This window comes from Plodia interpunctella, chromosome Z (assembly GCF_027563975.2).
Source record: "Plodia interpunctella isolate USDA-ARS_2022_Savannah chromosome Z, ilPloInte3.2, whole genome shotgun sequence".
Taxonomy (NCBI): domain Eukaryota; kingdom Metazoa; phylum Arthropoda; class Insecta; order Lepidoptera; family Pyralidae; genus Plodia; species Plodia interpunctella.
In genome coordinates, this window is record NC_071324.2 from 4,323,703 (window position 1) to 4,345,615 (window position 21,913).

The following is a 21,913-nucleotide window of genomic DNA, read 5'->3' on the forward strand; positions in this document are numbered from 1 at the left end:
TGTCTGTACAATTAAATTTCTCTAATAATTTTGACTCATTACCAAAAATTGTTCGGCCACGCGAAGGAAGTCGCAGGCATCAGCTAGTAAACTAATGGCCATGCCACTTTGTCAGTTATTCTCCTCATCTGAGATTTGATTGATTTTAATTTAACACTTACTGATAAAAACTTATCGGTAAGTATTAGGTTAAATCGTAGTTCTCGCTAGTCTCTCACCCTTGAGTTCATATTGAACCACTGGTGCCGTCGGGTTGGTTATGCGCAAGCAAGACGCAAGATGCATGAAATAAAAAATGTACTTAATAAAAATAATAATATATTGCAAAGTTTATTCCAGTAATTAGGTAAAACCTCTGCTATTTAAATTCATTAAATCTTACATTGTCATTTTAATAAAATTAAATTATAGTAAATATATTATAAGAATTTTATAAAGATGATTAAATTTAATTCTCTAAATAAATTGAATAATTTGGCATAAGAAAATACTATTAAAGATGATCTAATGTGCGCACACTTAAATTATCCCCTCGCACTAATACGATCTACTTAATAATAAACGTAAATAAAGAATACGTACATTGAAACAGACACGTTAAACATATCACATATAACCATTACAAAAGGATTTAAATTAATTAATTTTTAACACATTATTACTTTAACAAGTCGTTAAGCGTTACGCACAACGCCTCATTATAACTCATTTCTATTAATTTTGAGTATATTGATAATGTTTGATCGTAACGTAAGCAGTATTTCTATTTTCTAAAAAAAAACAAGAGAACGGTTTATTAATTTAAATTTCATGCTCATATTTTTTAAATAAATAATTTGAAACAAATGTAAATTATTATAAACGCCGCACGTCCCGACTTCGCTCGGGTAAAACATAATAAATTATTCACCTAAACCTTCCTCAAGAATCACACAATCTATTGGTGAAAACCGCATGAAAATCCGCTCCGTAGTTTTTGAGTTTATCGCGGACAGACAGACGCGGCTGAGGACTTTGTTTTATATTTAACAATATGTAAGGTATAGATATTATGTTTGCAAAATGTTTTCCTACCTGCTCACAACATTGTATGTTTCCCAAATAAAATAAAAATAAAAACAGGCCTTAAGCCAGTCACAGCATAAAAAATATAGAATGAAATCGTTCCACAATTTATTATGCATTTTCTCTTTAAAAATAATTAATTTACAAGACAAAATATTTGCATATAAGCCGTAAGTTTATCAAATGGAAAAACAAATCTACAAGCTCCCCTCATAGTCACAATTTAGGTTTATTATTGAATGTTTTATCTAATATATGCATAAAAATATGGAGCTTATTACAAAAATACCCAGACGATTCCTTGCGAAGGGGATTTTTTGAAAAATTGACAAAATGTCCTTGCGTGTTTTTGATGATAATTTTAGATAAGCAACTGATTAAAAAAGTTTTTTTATTATGGACATTTTGAGAAAAGGACATTAAGAGAAATGGACATTGTGAGAAAAAGACCATTTTGCGCCAAGACGCTCTAAACATCTATGTCTCATAATATATATATTTTTAATATTATGAGACATAAACCGTTGCGGAAATCATAGCAGGAAACGGGAAATCGAGACTCTTCTCTTATGTGATTTGAACTCTTTGCAACAATATGTTATTTTGCAACTTTACGAGACTCATATTTGTATTTAAGTACAAGATTCCAATGTATATTTTCAGACAGGTGTACATGAATATATATAAGAATCGGTTCCACAATGATGGAGTCCCAACAAAATACATTATTTGTTTAGAAACAGGAATAGCAGAAGCAAGACGTGGAATAAGACTGGAAATATATGCAAATATTATTGGAAATTTAAAGAGGCAACCAATACCCAATTACCAGACAGATATCACACATTAAGGGGAATTTTATTCCAAAATTTATTATTACAAAACATCTAGGTACCTACTTTAAGTTTTGGAAGTATAACGTTGCCAATTAAATTAACAAACAATAACAATGAAATTGGTTCGAAAATGATTACAAGTAGACTAACACTAGCAATCTCTAGGAACTAAAAATAAAATATATTTCAAAAGTGCCAATTAGTTTTCTCATAGTTAACCTCAATCTATTTTTTCTGCTGCTTCTCGCTTAATGCGATAATAGTGAATGGCTTTTATCAGGAGAGGTTTATAAACGAAAGCCCAAGGCAAAAACAGCAAAAATCCTGAAAAATATAGGCTAGAATACACATTCAACCACTTCGAATACACCTTAACATCGAAAGGTACAAGACTCCAGCCCATGAATATAATTGTGTACATTTTGAGAAAAATGTACATCAAATACTTAATGAATACATTTGACCACATTTTTTCATATATTATCGTTTTTTTAAGTATAGATTCTAATTCCTTTTCCATGTAAATTATTATGAATTCGTTAAAAAATGTTACATAATAACCTGACCTTATGCCATGCCAGATTGCAAGGAAGAGAAGAGTTAAAAGTTGGCTTAGGTTCCTGTCGCCTAGGAACTTAAGTCTCTTGTAAATGTATTCTGCGGCGAAATGATTAGTATTGCAATTGAAGGTGTCAATATAGTGCTGAAATTTGGTGACACCTTCGAATCGTAGAAGTTTGATGTTGTTGCATCCGTCCCATTTGGATATAGGCAACAGGCCGCCGGCAGGTATCTCCATTCCATTATACGATAGCCCGAACCTGATGCAGGCGGCTGTCAAACAAAATAATCATATTGCAGTATGTAGATGTATATGTCAGTTGAATGAACAAAGTAGTTACTTGTTCAATCGTTACTCTCCTTACAATATATATCAATAATTTACAAGACATATTCACAATGGGTTAAATTTTTGGCAGTAATCTAATTGGAATAAGTAGATATGTATTATTAAATTAATAAAAATCCACCACTAAATTTATTTTTATGTTGCTGTGTTTAAGTAACTTTTAGGCTTAGAGCTACGAAATTACATTCTGTGGCTCGGCAGGGTATTTATACTGCGCTGCCAATAACACATTTGAATGGCCAGTTTAGTGGCTGGAAAGTGAGGCAGAATATTGTAGTGGTATATTGCTTATAATTAGTTTTAAAATTCTATACCCTTATGATTTCATATTAGCTTATCATTTCAAAGTGTTCATAGTTGTCATATATTATAGACGAATGTGGCGTGATTATTATAAACATACGACTGCATGACTGTATGTTTTATTTTAATGTATTCGTACAATGACGTCCTCTACAGTGTATGAGTGAAGGGAGTTTAGCATAATGTCCTTGTTATTACTACAAATGAAGAAAAGTATTTCTTCCCGGAAAAATAACTGTTCCTGTGGGAAATTCCCGCCGGCGAAGCCGCGGGATAAGGCTAGAAGTCTTTTACAAAAATTTATTATCATTGTTGTTAGGGGGATCTTATTGCATTCAATGTGTGACAAAAGATCATGACCGTGCAGTAAACCGTACCGGTGAGGAGTTCCAACGTCTGGAGCCGTTCCTGGGTGCACATCTGGGTGCCAACCGTCGAGTTCCCTCGTTGGGAACCGTTCGTCGGTGCACCATTATGTCATGCTTATCACAATAAGGCATTGTCATCCAAACCAAGCATGTGTACAAAATTTCAGTTCAATCAGTTGAATATATCTGCTTCAAAAATTATCAAGATTCCACCGAGACCGAGACATAGTTACAAGATTAAGGTGAAGCAATGATAATGAAATATTATGGTAATCATGTCATGATGGTGCACCGAGGAACGGTTCCCGACAAGGGAACTCAATGGTTTACTGCATGGACGTGATTTTTTGTCACGCATTGAACGAAATAAGATCTGACAACAATAAAAGCTTGTATCAAAAATGACATTTTTGAAAAAAAAAACTAATTTACAGGATATTACACTGCGTAACGAGGAAATATAAACATAAAGAAAAACAAACTCATCAACTTAAAATAATTTTCGAAAATAAAATTCGAATTAAGCTAGGATACCTACTTACTACGTCGGGCTTCGCGGCGTCACAGCCCCAAATGAAACCGTGAAAACGCGAAATGAGAGAGATATATATTGTATGCAGCTATATACATATTTTTTATGACAATTCTAGAATTATATCGTTCCTCATGAATGAATATTGATATGACTTTTTATCGGATGTACAATGAATTATTGATAAAAAGACTTACCTTCTGTCAGTAACCAGCATGCAATATATTTGTACAGTGCAAAATGGGCCCAAAGTCCGCAGTACATATGTTTGTAGAAGAAGGAATTTTCCGAAAACTCGTCTGACAGCATATACTTCATACTGAACACGCTTCCTGAAACAAAACCAAAAATACAATGAGCTTCTTATGTCTATACGAGCTATGTATATTTTATACACTATCTAGAACTTGAAAGTTCTCAGTGGAGGAAATTCGTGCTACAATGTTACCTTAACATGAATAATTTTATTGTAGATAATAACTTAGAGTAGGTAGACCTATCAATGGGAGTTAGGACATGAAACCAACAAAAGAAAACTATACAATTTAAATGTCAACAAAATTTTAAGTAAATAATAATAAAAAAGTATCCTTTATGTAGTACAGCATAATATAGATATGTACATCAAATATAGGATACGACGTAATTACAATAATTTACCTTCTCAAAAAAAAAATCTCTATCACTTTTTAGCCCATAATGAAAAATAAGGGGGTTGGATATACATATGCAGCGATGGTATGGAATGTCCACAACATTCTAGAAAACGAAATACCCAACTGGAAGGTGAAAAGGATTGTTAGTAAACATATGAATAATAATATCTTGTCCACTCACCTCCAATTTGGAACGCCACCAAATACAGAGCTCCTTGAATCAATTTAATCATTCCTTGCTTTTGGCATTCGTCGGCTTCAGATTCCAAGGGGAACTTCCCTTCAATGTATTTTTTATAACGTTGAAATGAGAAGATTGGGCCAACCAAGAAACAAGCCGGGAAGTAAACGAAACCGAGGAGCTCCATGAAAGTAGGGGGTGTCACTAAAGCCGTCTCTTGAGCATTTGCAGACAACTTCTCTCTTTTAAGAAGCAATTGACCATCCCACAAATCAAATGATAATGCGATTAGTTTCAACGTTAGTACACAATGAGGCATGGTCCAAGTGATATCGTAATCTTCAGATTCTGTTACTATGTAACCCACTATTAGATAGGTTAAGTTGAATACAAATGTTATTATCGCATTAATCTTGCCATCCTCGGATATCTGTGTCGTTAGGTACAACACAACAACAGGTATAATATTATGATATAGGGATATTCCAAAATTGTAGAATGCCAAATCAAGGCCCACGACGATAAAGTACAGGTTATTTCTGACAGACTTCCTGTCTGAGTGCCAGTAATACTTGTGATACATCCATGCGTAGGGATAAGCTAGTAATATTGATAACAAAAGCTTCAGTGCAGGTTCAGTGCTGCCAATAAGTCCAGCAATATAGGAGAGAGGGCTGAGTCCTATCCACTCTAACACATTAAGCAGTATCCCGATCATTTTCCCTGTAATAAATGAAAAATATTGGTTACTATCCTCCTCTCGCTCCTGTGGGAATTTCGGGAATTTCCAAATAATATTCTACCCATGTACCAAATTTCATAACAATCAGTCCAGTAGATATTGCGTGAAAGAGTAACAAACATACATACACACACACACACATCGTCACAAACTTTCGCATTATAAAATTAGTAAGGTATATATTGGTTCAGTGATAGTTTATGGGGATCATTAAAATGATCATCTTAAGAATTATCTTTCAGTTTCGTTATCGTTACTTTCAATGCTACCTTAAAATTGAAATATTCATTTGCAATTACTTTTGTTGGTAGGTAAAAAATACCTTTGTTAGGTTTAATCTTATGGTTGAACCCACCATTTAAGTATTTAATAGATAATTAATGATTTCCTGGCCTTTTATGTAACGACTTTTATGACGAGGGTCGAATTCAACAACCAATTTTCAATTCCAATACCAAAATGATAAATAAATTAAGCAGGAAACTAAAACTATTCTTACTTAAAAACTTTTTTAATAAATAATGAAGGTAGTTAAAAAATAAAACCTCGTTAATATTATTACCAAAACCCACTATTTAGCATGTATATTTATATAAATAAAGATTTCTGGGCCTTTTCACGTACTTATTCTATTACTTTTGTAAATAAGTAGATAAATACCTGGATTATTTTCAACACTTGTTTCTTACGATTCTCGACACGTCCGGCAGCCACTATAAGATCAGACAGAATGAAAGTCTTAACCGTTGCCTGACAAATTTCAAGTCAAAGCGCGGGGCCCTTCTATCTATGGTCATTTTTGTTTCGTTTATAACCACGTGGAAAGGCAAAGAGATCTGTCAAAGACCAGGAAAAGTGAGGTGACTAGGGTATCAAATTTCAAAATAGATCTCTAGAAGGATTGTATGGCCAAGAGTATGCGCTTATATTGCGCTTATTGTACTCTAGATTTAAAGTAAGTAATTTAATGGATTGGATTTAAAATTAGTACTAAATCCATGTATTGTACCTATAATTAGGTACAGGTAGTGATGTTTTGCATGCTTGATTTACGTACTTAAATAATCATAATCCACAGATTTACAAACATCAATACATATAATAAAACAGTAAAAAAAACTGTTTGTACATTGAAGATATTTAAATTTAAAAAAATGGAGATCGATAGAGATTCAGTAATAGAATAGGAATTTTTAAAAAAAGCCTGTTTGTTTGTTCGTTTGTTCGTTTGTTCGTTTGTTCGTTTGTTCGTTTGTTCGTTTGTTCGTTTGTTCGTTTGTTCGTTTGTTCGTTTGTTCGTTTGTTCGTTTGTTCGTTTGTTCGTTTGTTCGTTTGTTCGTTTGTTCGTTTGTTCGTTTGTTCGTTTGTTCGTTTGTTCGTTTGTTCGTTTGTTCGTTTGTTCGTTTGTTCGTTTGTTCGTTTGTTCGTTTGTTCGTTTGTTCGTTTGTTCGTTTGTTCGTTTGTTCGTTTGTTCGTTTGTTCGTTTGTTCGTTTGTTCGTTTGTTCGTTTGTTCGTTTGTTCGTTTGTTCGTTTGTTCGTTTGTTCGTTTGTTCGTTTGTTCGTTTGTTCGTTTGTTCGTTTGTTCGTTTGTTCGTTTGTTCGTTTGTTCGTTTGTTCGTTTGTTCGTTTGTTCGTTTGTTCGTTTGTTCGTTTGTTCGTTTGTTCGTTTGTTCGTTTGTTCGTTTGTTCGTTTGTTCGTTTGTTCGTTTGTTCGTTTGTTCGTTTGTTCGTTTGTTCGTTTGTTCGTTTGTTCGTTTGTTCGTTTGTTCGTTTGTTCGTTTGTTCGTTTGTTCGTTTGTTCGTTTGTTCGTTTGTTCGTTTGTTCGTTTGTTCGTTTGTTCGTTTGTTCGTTTGTTCGTTTGTTCGTTTGTTCGTTTGTTCGTTTGTTCGTTTGTTCGTTTGTTCGTTTGTTCGTTTGTTCGTTTGTTCGTTTGTTCGTTTGTTCGTTTGTTCGTTTGTTCGTTTGTTCGTTTGTTCGTTTGTTCGTTTGTTCGTTTGTTCGTTTGTTCGTTTGTTCGTTTGTTCGTTTGTTCGTTTGTTCGTTTGTTCGTTTGTTCGTTTGTTCGTTTGTTCGTTTGTTCGTTTGTTCGTTTGTTCGTTTGTTCGTTTGTTCGTTTGTTCGTTTGTTCGTTTGTTCGTTTGTTCGTTTGTTCGTTTGTTCGTTTGTTCGTTTGTTCGTTTGTTCGTTTGTTCGTTTGTTCGTTTGTTCGTTTGTTCGTTTGTTCGTTTGTTCGTTTGTTCGTTTGTTCGTTTGTTCGTTTGTTCGTTTGTTCGTTTGTTCGTTTGTTCGTTTGTTCGTTTGTTCGTTTGTTCGTTTGTTCGTTTGTTCGTTTGTTCGTTTGTTCGTTTGTTCGTTTGTTCGTTTGTTCGTTTGTTCGTTTGTTCGTTTGTTCGTTTGTTCGTTTGTTCGTTTGTTCGTTTGTTCGTTTGTTCGTTTGTTCGTTTGTTCGTTTGTTCGTTTGTTCGTTTGTTCGTTTGTTCGTTTGTTCGTTTGTTCGTTTGTTCGTTTGTTCGTTTGTTCGTTTGTTCGTTTGTTCGTTTGTTCGTTTGTTCGTTTGTTCGTTTGTTCGTTTGTTCGTTTGTTCGTTTGTTCGTTTGTTCGTTTGTTCGTTTGTTCGTTTGTTCGTTTGTTCGTTTGTTCGTTTGTTCGTTTGTTCGTTTGTTCGTTTGTTCGTTTGTTCGTTTGTTCGTTTGTTCGTTTGTTCGTTACCTCGAGATTCTCTTCAAGAACTCTTCAAATCAATTAACATCTTCACTGTTGTATGTCAGTATATCTTTGATGTGCTTATTTTTGTCAAATCAAATTTACATTTATATAAAAAATTAAACGAAGTAAATAGTGTAGTGTAAAACACTAGAAATAAGCACAAACTTTGTATGAACAGATTCAGGCTTAAAAAGGTTCGGCGGTCTTTCGTGGGTCAAAGTGTAAAATTATTCAATAAACTCCCTGCAGAGGCTATTAATCTGCCAATGAAAATTTTTAAAACTTATGTTAAGAAAAATTTAATGGATAAAGCGTATTACACAATTAACGCCTATTTGACTGATAAAAACGCTTGGATCCTCCCGACAACTTTGCCACTCCACACATGATCTCCTAATTTTTATTTTACTGTTTTTTATTCATAATTTTTATTTTTGTTATAATAATTCGTATGGCATTTAAAAATTTGTAAAACATGTACGTGATTTGTGATCTTCAAGTGTCTGAATTATACTTCTATTTCGACGAATAAGAATTGTAATTATGAAGTCATAGGAATCGAGTGTGTCATGCTCACTCAAATGGTCAATCTGGTGGTGGCGTCGTGGGCCGGGTCGTGAGGTTCCCTCTATTATGGTTGAGCTACGCGATGGCTGTCCCATGCGTCAACTCGTGAACGGGTGCTGCCAGAGGGAACTGGTCATCTCGTTTCTCATATATTTCCATGTAAGTTAATTGTGTTTCACATCGATATATATATATATATATATATATATATATGTATATATATTATAATCAGCACTCGGATCACAATCATAACCTGTTTTGATATACCTTTTGACTATGTACATTATGTACTTTTATATATTATTAGAAAGAAAAAAAAAAACATTGTAAGAAACAATAATGGTAAGCCGATCTGGCATGATAGGGACCAACACTGTTCAAATGAGTTTCTTTCGGCATTTCTTCTCAGCAGTGGTCGTTCCGAAATACCAGTAGTTTGTAGCTTGTGAGAAATAACTATAAATATAAAGATTGACGAGAAAAAGTGCCTGTGAAGGTCTAATTTCTGAATAAATGATTTGAATTTGAATTTGAACACCTCATGAAGAAACTCTAACCGACCAGCTTGTTGATGGCAACACGGTGAACCATCGACTACAGGCCGCGAGCGCAGACCCCCCCGCGTGCCGCACATCACACGTCGCATTCAAGTGACATACAAGCGAGCGATACGTACCGCGTTCGATTTAACCGTCCGAATACGAACCTTTGTATTTTATCATTAATAATTACCATATACAGTCCATTACCGAAGTTTCCTTTATATCATCGCGTTAGGGATTCCTCTGTATGTACAGTATACGGGCACCTGTCGCAACATATGGTCCTTCTTCGCAAGAACAAAGGAATTTGGGCGGTCACCAATAGTCATCAAGTTCCTACTGTCCAGCATCCTCATCGTATTCTTTGATGGTTTCAACGAGTCCAAAGCGGATTCATCGCATCGGCAACGCGAAGTGAATTAAAAATTATAACAATAATAAAAAATATTTTTTATCCTTATAGGTCGATAGTCATCCGACTTCGACGGTAATATCTACGTAGCAGCGCGCCTGACGTAACATCGGAGCAAATTCACGTATCGTTCCGTTCATATTTGTTTTTCACAGGTTTTTTATTCCAGTTTCAATTTTAAAATATTTATTTCCCTATTTAGATTATTTTTCCAACCTACTTTTCTTCCAATAAAATTTAAACTTTACTTAATTTTATTGACATAATGATGTACGTGAAAATCGCACAGCTAGTTAAAAAAGAGTTATATTAACATTTAAAAGTAAATTATATTAACATCTAAAAGTAAATTATATTAACATTTAAAAGTAAATTATATTAACATTTAAAAGTAAATTAACAACATTTTGTAATTACATAAATTTATTAAATAATACTTCTGTACAAAACCCAATCGTCTTAAACGAACTTAAAAATCGATTAGAAAAAATAAAGGTATTATAATCCGATTTCGATGTGCTTCAGAGGGAGATTGAGGTGCTTTCCGTTGACCGGGAATCCCGGTATAAGGAACAATAAGCGTTCTAGAGCCACTTTTGTGCCGCCGTCGGCTCGGCCAAGGCGCTGTGTGACTCCGTGTCATCGGCGTTGTCGTCTAACACTTGCATGCATAGTGCTGAGGTAAGCTCTCATGATGCACACACACACAAACACAATAATTTTCTAAGGCTTCCAAAAATTAATCTACCTACCTTTGATGGCGACTATCAGGAGTGGCTAGAATTTAGAGATACATTCATATCGATCATTCACTCTAGCGACAGCATAGACAGTATCAATAAGTTTCACTACCTGCGCGCTTGTCTCCATAGAAGCGCACTTTTAGTCATTAAAAGCTTGGACTTCAAGGCCAATTATGCCTCTGCTTGGGACCTGCTTTGCAAGAGGTATGATAACAAACGCTTGCTTGTCAACAACCATGTGCAAGCTCTATTTAATGCAAGCTCTTTGCAAAAAGAGTCGGGCTTTGCGTTATATTTTAGATATTACAAATAAAAATTTACGAGCTTTATCCATGCTTGATCAGTCACTCAGCACTAGGACACACTCATCATTCACATGATGTCTGCTAAATTAGACATTACCACAAATAGAGAATGGGTGGAGCATCGTAACAATCGTAGTGAGCCACCAGCCTTAGATATTTTCTTAACCTTTTTAACAATCAGGGCCGATGTTCTGGAGACGCTAGAGGAGGCTCGGAGTTCCAAAGGTAAACCTGACAATTCACCTGTTCAAAAACAGAGGAGTTTTATTGTTTCCGCAGGCAATCCTCCTTATTTCTCCCCTTTCGGTATAGAATTTCGGGACAAAAAGCCTATATTCTAATCCAGATCATACTCTATCTCTGTGCCGAATTTCATTCAAATCTGTTCAGTAGATTTTGTGTGATGCGCGTTCAAACATACAGAAAGACAGACCAAAAATCTAAAAAAACTTGTTTTGGCTTCTAGTGACCCTAAATAGTCCCCTCGATTTTTTTCGTAAATATCTCCTATGTACAGACATAGTCCAGTTACAGTTTTATTATAAGTATAGAAGACTATGATTCAAATTCGTATTTTTGACATTTTGTCATCTATAGTTAAATTCCCCGTTCCAGCTACGTGTCTCGTTGTTGGAAATCCCAACACTAAATTATATTTTTATTTTTTTTACTATAGCAACATTTACGCTCACATTAAAAATAATGCTCTCTTCCTTTTTGTCTCCATTGCCAATAAAAAGTTCTCCCAAGTAATCTCGGCATATTTATTTAACCGGCTCCGAAATAAATACAATAAATTACAGTCCACTGCACCACGAGCCGTCATTTATACATGGTCCTTAGAAAGGAGCCGAGGTCTACTTCAATCAAAGTGAAAATTGAGCAGGAAGGATTTGTATGCAGTATTGGTATCCCGCCATAAACGCCAAGTCACCAGCCGACAATTTTCACCGAGGAGCCAAGAAAATTCGCCGCAACAGGACAAGAGACCAATAGTTGAGCACAAGTTCTACCGATCATTCAACAATTCAAAATAGAAACCTATAGAATCATTCAAGATAATATCGTCAATCAAGTCAACAAAATTGCCGCCTTTTCATTTGCCAATCTTCGCGCGCCGCAGGCTGCCCTCCTATTGGCCAATCAAGTTAGCCCGCCGCCTTGCTGCTTTATCGACAACGACGACGCCATCAGCATCACGCCGCGCCACTTCCCTGTACCGACCGTGGTGACATTTTGTTTTGCTTCCGTTTGCGTCTCTTCGACGAAAAATACCTTTTTAGTTTTTAGTTAATTTCTGTTCGCAAGTTTTTATTTGACTATAAGTGAAAACATTGTATAGTATAGTACTTCAGTCTAAAAATGTCGGAAACCGATTCCGATAGATGTGAAACAATGGAATCCAATATGACAACTATGGCGTCTGCGTCTTCTATGGCCGCAAATGTTAAAGCGCTCCAAAGAAAGCGTGCTGCGTTAACAAAACATTATAATTATTTTAACGATATTGAAAATGTTGACCGGGACCGTGAAGCCCTACTTATCAGGGAGGAACGCTTACGGGCTACATTTGAAAAATTCGATGAAATTAATTTAGAAATTTGCGCAACAGACCCCAAAGCCGGTGATTCTGGCGATGTGGAAAGCAAATTCCTTGAAGTGATTACATTAATTAAAAAGCTTATGGTCAATAGCGCCACTCGCCCTTCAGCGCAGCCGCCTTCAAGGCACAAATTGCCTCAAATAAGTGTACCAACATTTACAGGCAAGTACTCTGACTTCAAACCTTTTATTAACCTGTTTGATGCATTAATTGATAAAGATAATTCATTAGAAGGTGTACAGAAACTATTCTATTTACGTAGTTTCCTACAAGGTGAACCTCTAGATCTTGTAAAAAATTTGCCTCTGGTTTCTGATAGTTATATACAAGCTAAAAATATTCTTAATGATACAGTACAATAACACTTATAAAATTACAAATGACCACATCTCTATTCTACTAGATTTACAACCATTATGTAAATCTACTGCAACAAATATACGTCAATTTCTGTCTGTTATTAAACAGCAATTAGCTGCATTGAACAATTTAGGCCACAACGTTGCCAGTTGGGATCCACTTATTCTTTGCATCCTTACAAGGAAATTAGATGTTATTTGCAGCCGAGAATTTCAATTGTTAAGGTCTAATGATAAGCCAACTATCAATTGCTTATTGAACTTTTTAGATAATAGAGCACTTGCATTAGAGAATGCAGAGCGACAAGTACACCCTTCTACAAGCCCGAAGGTCGTACACACGGTAACTATGATGAAGAAGCCGTCTTCACCTCAAGTCTGCATACTATGTAAGTCAGCTCACAAATTATTTGTTTGTCCACAGTTCAAGCTTAAATCAGCTGCGGACCGATTAAAGTTTGTTACTGATAATAAACTTTGCCAAATATGCCTCAACAGTCATAGCAATAAATGCAGATTTTTCTTTAAATGTGACAGTTGCAAGCAAAGGCACAATAGCTTGATACACCAAGACAATGCTCAGTCACCGGTGACATTGTTGTTAAAATCTGGTTCTGAGCAGGTACTCTTGCCTACAGCTCGAGTAAAGGTTGTAGCGAGCAACGGCACGATTTACCATGCCAAAGCAATTTTAGACAGTGGTTCACAAGTATCATTTGTCACAAGTGACCTTGCTGATTTATTAAAATTAAACACCAAGAAAATACAGGCTCCAATCATAGGCATTGGCAACACAACTAGTCAAATAAGTGAATGTGTTGATATTAAGTTGCATTCTCTCACTAGCGACTTCAGCATTCCAGTCACATGTTTTAAATTGGATAAAATTACTACAAAGTTGCCGCAAACTAAAATCAATTTAGAAAATATTACTTTACCTTTGAATACCCCTCTTGCAGATAAAGATTTCAACATACCAAGTGTGATACATATTTTACTGGGTGCTGATGTGTTCTTCCAGGTGCTGCTACCGCCTGAGCGTCATGATGTCCACCGCTTAGTGCAGGATGCAGGCACACCGAGCACATCTGTTTCGCTACCAGTTTTTCGCACTCAATTTGGTTATGTTGTAGCAGGATCACTTCCTTCTGCTTTGCATGCACATCCGGTAACTTCTTTATTTTGCAACAAATGTGATGACTCCTTAAATGAAACTCTCACTCAATTTTGGAAAACTGAGAGTGTTCCTGAGTTTTTTACTGAAAGTTTACCTGAACATCAAGCTTGTGAGAAATTATTTTGTGATACTGTAACTTTAGACACTAAAACCAATAAGTTTCAAGTTGCCTTACCTCTTAAGTTACCGTTAGAGTCTGTCAATCAAACACTTGGTCATTCTTTTAATTTAGCTTTAAAAAGGTTTTATAATTTGGAAGCTAGGCTTCAAAAGGATTCCTATCTTTTCAAGCTTTATAGTGAATTCATACATGACTACATACAACAAGGTCATGGCACAATCATCAATATCAGTCAATATGACCTTTCTACTGATCCTGTGTATTTCATGCCACATCATCCTGTTCTCAGGCTTGACAAAAAATCTACAAAATGTCGTGTAGTTTTCAATGGCTCAATGAAAACAAGTAATAAGGTGTCACTGAATGATTTGCAATTAAATGGCCCTGTAGTCCAAAAAGATTTAGTAGATGTCTTGCTGTTGTTTAGAGTTGACAAATACATTTTTATATCTGATATCAAAAGTATGTTCAGACAAATTTCATTAGATCCAAAGTATAGATCATTACAAAATATCCTTTGGAGGGACACCCCCAAGGAAGATATAAAATGTATACAATTAAATACCGTAACGTATGGTCTTAAAAGCTCTTCATATCTGGCTACACGATGTTTAAAAGAACTGGCAAATAGATATAAAAAAGATTTTCCTTTAGCCGCATTCATCATTGAAAATTCTATGTATGTAGATGATGCACTTGTTTCTCAAAGTAGCCCACAGTTATTAGTTGAGTCTAAGAAGCAACTATGCAGTCTTTTAGAAATTGGTGGATTTTATTTACACAAGTGGTACTCAAATTATCCACAACTGCTAGAAAGTATCCCAAAACCGTTTCAGCATTTTGATGATGTTGATTTGGAGAAAAATAATGTTTCTTTAAAAACTCTAGGAGTCAAATATAATGTAAACACAGATTCTTTTATGCTTTCATGCCCTAACAAGGACTCTGTCATGCCCGCTTCCAAACGTGATATATTAAGTTTTATTGGAAGTTTTTACGATCCCTTGGGTTTTGCTGGACCCGTGGTAGTAAAAGCTAAGGTCATTATGCAAAGGCTATGGCATGCACAAGTCGGCTGGGATGAAGAACCCACCGGCGATTTACTTAGCGCATGGTGTGAATTTTACAAAAGTTTGCTATCTATGACACCAGTTGCAACACCACGCTACATTCATTTAAACAACGCTTATTCTGTTCATATAATAGGTTTTGCTGATGCTGCGAGTTCTACAGCCTATGGTTGCTGCATTTACTTGAGGGTCACCGATGACTCAGGTAATGTGAAAGTTTCTTTACTCTGTTCAAAGTCGCGTGTGAATCCATTAAAGCAAGCCCTTACTATACCAAGACTCGAACTTAACGCGGCATTATTGCTTGCAAAGCTAGCCGCTAGAGTGTATGATATTTTGAAACTCAAATTAAAAATTGATGACATTATCTTGTATTCAGATTCCCAGATTGTATTAGCATGGATTCAAACTAATGTAAATAAGCTAGACACATATGTGGCAAACAGAGTAAAGGTAATTTCACAACTCACTTCCTCATATACTTGGTCTTACATTAGTTCTGATGAAAATCCTGCAGACTGTCTAAGCAGAGGCTTAATGCCAGGTGAGTTGTCAAGTCATCCGTTGTGGTGGCGAGGTTCAAGTGCTATAAACACTTGCGATTATAAATCAGAAAACTGGTCTGAGCCGCATCCTACTTCACTGGACAGCCCTGCGTTCTCTCATGCATTGTTTTGTACTGTTTCAAACGAACAAGTATTATGTTTAGATTTTCTTTATAAATATTCTAATATCAATAAAATGCAACGCGTATTAGCCTACATACTACGTTTTGTTGAGAATGCAAAGCCTAAGGTGGTCAAAAATAGGTTAAGCTATTTAACAAGTAAGGAATTAAGTGATTCTTTATTTTTAATTATTAAGTATGAACAACAAAGTCATTTAAAAAATGATATCTGTAGTTTAAAATGTAAGAATGAAATTGTTAAGGGTGATTTAAAGCCATTGTGTCCATTTATTGATGACAGAGGTCTGTTGAGAGTAGGTGGCCGTTTAAAGAATGCTTCTATTCCATATTCTCAAAAACACCCGGTTGTTTTGCCTAAGAATTCTCGCATAACAGATTTGATTATTCAAAGTGAACATTTAAAATGTCTCCATGCAGGACCTAGGTTACTTCTGTCAACAATAAATCAAAGATTTTGGATTGTACATGGCATCAGACAGATTAAAAAGGTTATACATAAGTGTATTGTATGTTTTAAATTAAAGGCCAATGCTGCAAGGCAATTGATGGGTTCGTTGCCTCACGATCGAGTAAATGTATGCAGAGTATTCCAAAAAGTTGGGTTAGATTTTGCTGGCCCGATTATGATAAAGCAATCTAGACTAAGAAAAGCCCTAGAAACTAAAGCTTACGTGTGTGTATTTGTATGCTTTGCCACTAAGGCAATACATTTAGAATTAGCATCTGATTTAAGAACAGAAACATTTCTAGCCTGTTTGAAAAGGTTTATTGCACGCAGAGGTTTACCCACTGACATTTACAGTGATAATGCGTCAACTTTTAAATCTGCAAGTAGACAGTTAAATGATTTATATAAGTTAAAAAATTGTAAAGATTCTCAGAAGGAAATTCATACTTTTTCATCGCAAAATAACATATCTTTCCATTTCCTGCCTTGTTACTCGCCTACATTCGCAGGTTTGGCAGAATCCGGCGTGAAAAGTATGAAGTTCCATCTGAAAAGAGTGGTTCAAAAAATCTTATTAACATATGAAGAATTAAATACTGTACTATGTCAAATAGAAGCCATGTTAAATAGTAGACCACTCATGCCATTGTCAGCAGATATAAATGATTTTTTGTATCTCACACCGGGTCATTTTATAATAGGAGATGCTTTAAACAGCTATCCAGAACCCAATGTAACGATTTCAAATGATAATTTAAAATTTTGGACACAATGCACTTGCATTAGAAACTCCTTTTGGAGAATCTGGAGTAAAAATTATTTAAATATGTTGCAGTCACGCCCAAAATGGAGAGATTCTCATGTTAATGTAAAAGTAGGTTCATTAGTAATTTTAAGAGAAGACAACACGTCACCTATGTTTTGGCCGATGGCCAGAGTCACACAGGTCTTTCCTGGGACAGACAATAAGGTTAGAGTTGTTGAAGTAGTGACTCCAACTCGGAACACTCACAAGCGCTCCATAACAAAAATTAGTGTTTTACCCATCTTATTGTTAATAAATTTATCCTCTATAAATAGGCAGTGTTCATAGTTAGGTATACGTATGACAACCTCATAGTTTATTTATTTGTTTTTTTTTTGTTATAAACAAGTAGTTTTTATTTTTATACTGATAGTCAATATGTTAAGTATTTTGCAGTGTCAAAATAAGATTGATATTCAATAACTTTTAGTTAGATAATTTAATTGTGCATATGTATCACATAATCTTTAATAAATATTGTAAAGTGAGCATGCATGTTGTTCAAATTATTCATTTAATGTTTGCTGCGCTTTGTCCTACAAACACTTCGTTTGCCGGGCAGCATGTTGGAAATCCCAACACTAAATTATATTTTTATTTTTTTTACTATAGCAACATTTACGCTCACATTAAAAATAATGCTCTCTTCCTTTTTGTCTCCATTGCCAATAAAAAGTTCTCCCAAGTAATCTCGGCATATTTATTTAACCGGCTCCGAAATAAATACAATAAATTACAGTCCACTGCACCTCGAGCCGTCATTTATACACTCGTTCCGAAACTTATCCTGTCCCGTTTCCTACAAATTGTCCCATGTATTTTCCCACAACGTGCTCCATCCCATTTCCCGCTACGTGTCCCACTCCCGCTTTTATAATCCTTCGGTGACCGATATAAAAAGGCCTGAAGGTCACCCTGGAGACTGAATCAGGTGTTCTAGATCTTCGATTTTTATATCTCAACAAAAAAATGCCATAAAAGCAAAATTACGTAAAATGCATAAAAACGTAAAAACCGTATATGTTGCCCAGGATTAAAAGCTATATAACAAAAACAAAATTAGGCGATAGAGTGATATTAATAAAGTAAGAATCTGAAAAAAAAATTTGTCTGTTTGTCTGTACTCTCCGGAACTTTTGGACGAATTCGAATGAAACTTTGTTATATACCTAATACTTGCCTTGTCTATACCTGAAACTTTGTTATATACCTATTAAACCTAGGCAACTTATAGGGTATAAATAAATGATATTGAAAACTGGAACACCTGATGGGAAACCGTTAAATAATCTTACTACTTATACAGGATGATTTCTTATACATTGGCATTTTCGTATGGCAGCAACCTCAAAATAGCGAAAAAATAAATTAGCTGATCCATAGATTTTCCACAACTTAAGTATTTAACTTTGTATAGAGCTGATATTTTTTCGGGATTTCGCAGTTACTCCAATACTAAAAGTTGTTCAGAATCATGGACAGAGCATATAGACAAAATATTGCCAATGTATAGTCACCCTGTATGCAAACCTACCAAATTTCATCAAAATCAGTCCAGAGGTTAGCTTAGTTAGGTTAGCTGACTGAAAACACAGCCGAAACTACTGGGCGTAGGAAGCTGGAATTTGGCATGAAGGTTCCTTGGGGAGTGTAGGTGAGCACTAAGAGAGGATCTTTGGAAATTCCATTGAAATACTTTTATATGAAAGTTCTACACCGTTGTAGTGACTTGAAAATATGGATTTTAGTTGTATACAACAAATTAATAAATACGTGTTTCAGATTTTTTTGAAAATTAAACTTCAAAGATTTTATGGGACGTAGGTAAATACAATTTTCAAGATAAAAGGCTGAAAATTGGTAAACAAAGTACTCATCAGAATGACCGAGATTTTACTATTAAATTCACTCGGGCGAAGCCGCGAGCTAAAGCTAGTACATATAATAAAACAGTAGAAAAGAAATCCTGTACTTTGAATAAACTTACATAAAAATAAAGTCGACGATACTCACATCAACAGAGTAAGAATTTGAAAAAAAAAAAAAACCTGTCTGACTCTTTGTACACGCTGATCTTCGGAACTACTGGACGGATTTAAATGAAACTTTTTCGTTACATGGCTATTAAGCCTGGGCAACATATAGGTTATAAATTATATAATAGGGTATAAAATATATATTGAAAAGTGGAACACCTGATGGAGACCAATGATGGTACACCTATAGGAAATATTGAAATGACGCTTAACAAAAGTTATTCAGCCTGAAAAAAAAACTTAATTTAGATCTATAGATTGTATAACTGTTATTTAAGTCACATGAATAAAGACAAATTATTATTATTATGGTCCAGCTAAACTATAGGAAATATAGAAATGACGACTTAACAAAATATGTTCAGTCTGATGAGCATTTTCTGTTGAGGTATAAAGATCGAAGATCTAGAACACCTGATGCAGTCCCATGAGGGTCCAGCTAAACTATAGGAAATATAGAAACGACGCCTTAACAAAAATTGGTCAGACTGATGAGCATTTTCTGTTGAGATATAAAAACCGAAGATCTGGAACACCTGAAGAAAAGTCATAATAGTTCAGCTAAACTATACAAAATATACTTATTTCAGTCTGATTAGCATCTTCTGTATGTATAGGTATCGTTACATTTGTCTGTACAATTAAATTTCTCTAATAATTTTGACTCATTACCAAAAATTGTTCGGCCACGCGAAGGAAGTCGCAGGCATCAGCTAGTAAACTAATGGCCATGCCACTTTGTCAGTTATTCTCCTCATCTGAGATTTGATTGATTTTAATTTAACACTTACTGATAAAAACTTATCGGTAAGTATTAGGTTAAATCGTAGTTCTCGCTGGTCTCTCACCCTTGAGTTCATATTGAACCACTGGTGCCGTCGGGTTGGTTATGCGCAAGCAAGACGCAAGATGCATGAAATAAAAAATGTACTTAATAAAAATAATAATATATTGCAAAGTTTATTCCAGTAATTAGGTAAAACCTCTGCTATTTAAATTCATTAAATCTTACATTGTCATTTTAATAAAATTAAATTATAGTAAATATATTATAAGAATTTTATAAAGATGATTAAATTTAATTCTCTAAATAAATTGAATAATTTGGCATAAGAAAATACTATTAAAGATGATCTAATGTGCGCACACTTAAATTATCCCCTCGCACTAATACGATCTACTTAATAATAAACGTAAATAAAGAATACGTACATTGAAACAGACACGTTAAACATATCACATATAACCATTACAAAAGGATTTAAATTAATTAATTTTTAACACATTATTACTTTAACAAGTCGTTAAGCGTTACGCACAACGCCTCATTATAACTCATTTCTATTAATTTTGAGTATATTGATAATGTTTGATCGTAACGTAAGCAGTATTTCTATTTTCTAAAAAAAAACAAGAGAACGGTTTATTAATTTAAATTTCATGCTCATATTTTTTAAATAAATAATTTGAAACAAATGTAAATTATTATAAACGCCGCACGTCCCGACTTCGCTCGGGTAAAACATAATAAATTATTCACCTAAACCTTCCTCAAGAATCACACAATCTATTGGTGAAAACCGCATGAAAATCCGCTCCGTAGTTTTTGAGTTTATCGCGGACAGACAGACGCGGCTGAGGACTTTGTTTTATATTTAACAATATGTAAGGTATAGATATTATGTTTGCAAAATGTTTTCCTACCTGCTCACAACATTGTATGTTTCCCAAATAAAATAAAAATAAAAACAGGCCTTAAGCCAGTCACAGCATAAAAAATATAGAATGAAATCGTTCCACAATTTATTATGCATTTTCTCTTTAAAAATAATTAATTTACAAGACAAAATATTTGCATATAAGCCGTAAGTTTATCAAATGGAAAAACAAATCTACAAGCTCCCCTCATAGTCACAATTTAGGTTTATTATTGAATGTTTTATCTAATATATGCATAAAAATATGGAGCTTATTACAAAAATACCCAGACGATTCCTTGCGAAGGGGATTTTTTGAAAAATTGACAAAATGTCCTTGCGTGTTTTTGATGATAATTTTAGATAAGCAACTGATTAAAAAAGTTTTTTTATTATGGACATTTTGAGAAAAGGACATTAAGAGAAATGGACATTGTGAGAAAAAGACCATTTTGCGCCAAGACGCTCTAAACATCTATGTCTCATAATATATATATTTTTAATATTATGAGACATAAACCGTTGCGGAAATCATAGCAGGAAACGGGAAATCGAGACTCTTCTCTTATGTGATTTGAACTCTTTGCAACAATATGTTATTTTGCAACTTTACGAGACTCATATTTGTATTTAAGTACAAGATTCCAATGTATATTTTCAGACAGGTGTACATGAATATATATAAGAATCGGTTCCACAATGATGGAGTCCCAACAAAATACATTATTTGTTTAGAAACAGGAATAGCAGAAGCAAGACGTGGAATAAGACTGGAAATATATGCAAATATTATTGGAAATTTAAAGAGGCAACCAATACCCAATTACCAGACAGATATCACACATTAAGGGGAATTTTATTCCAAAATTTATTATTACAAAACATCTAGGTACCTACTTTAAGTTTTGGAAGTATAACGTTGCCAATTAAATTAACAAACAATAACAATGAAATTGGTTCGAAAATGATTACAAGTAGACTAACACTAGCAATCTCTAGGAACTAAAAATAAAATATATTTCAAAAGTGCCAATTAGTT

At 34.5% G+C, this 21,913-nt stretch overlaps 1 protein-coding gene and 1 long non-coding RNA gene across 2 annotated transcripts; one reads left to right on the forward strand and one right to left on the reverse strand.

Moving 5' to 3' along the window:
• Window positions 1-2,106: 2,106 nt before the first annotated feature.
• LOC128683178 (lysophospholipid acyltransferase 5-like) lies at window positions 2,107-6,370 on the reverse strand. Its single transcript, XM_053768488.2, has 4 exons — window positions 6,254-6,370; window positions 4,852-5,574; window positions 4,212-4,346; window positions 2,107-2,735 (listed from the first exon to the last, which is right to left on the reverse strand). The coding sequence occupies exons 2-4, from the start codon at window positions 5,567-5,569 to the stop codon at window positions 2,122-2,124; spliced, it is 1,467 nt and encodes a 488-aa protein (XP_053624463.1). The 5' UTR covers window positions 5,570-5,574; window positions 6,254-6,370; the 3' UTR covers window positions 2,107-2,121.
• Window positions 6,371-12,063: 5,693 nt separating this feature from the next.
• LOC128682840 (uncharacterized) lies at window positions 12,064-17,830 on the forward strand. Its single transcript, XR_010370319.1, has 4 exons — window positions 12,064-12,635; window positions 13,102-13,221; window positions 13,854-14,000; window positions 15,337-17,830. It is a non-coding gene; the product is annotated as an uncharacterized LOC128682840 (long non-coding RNA).
• The last annotated feature ends 4,083 nt before the right edge of the window (window positions 17,831-21,913 follow it).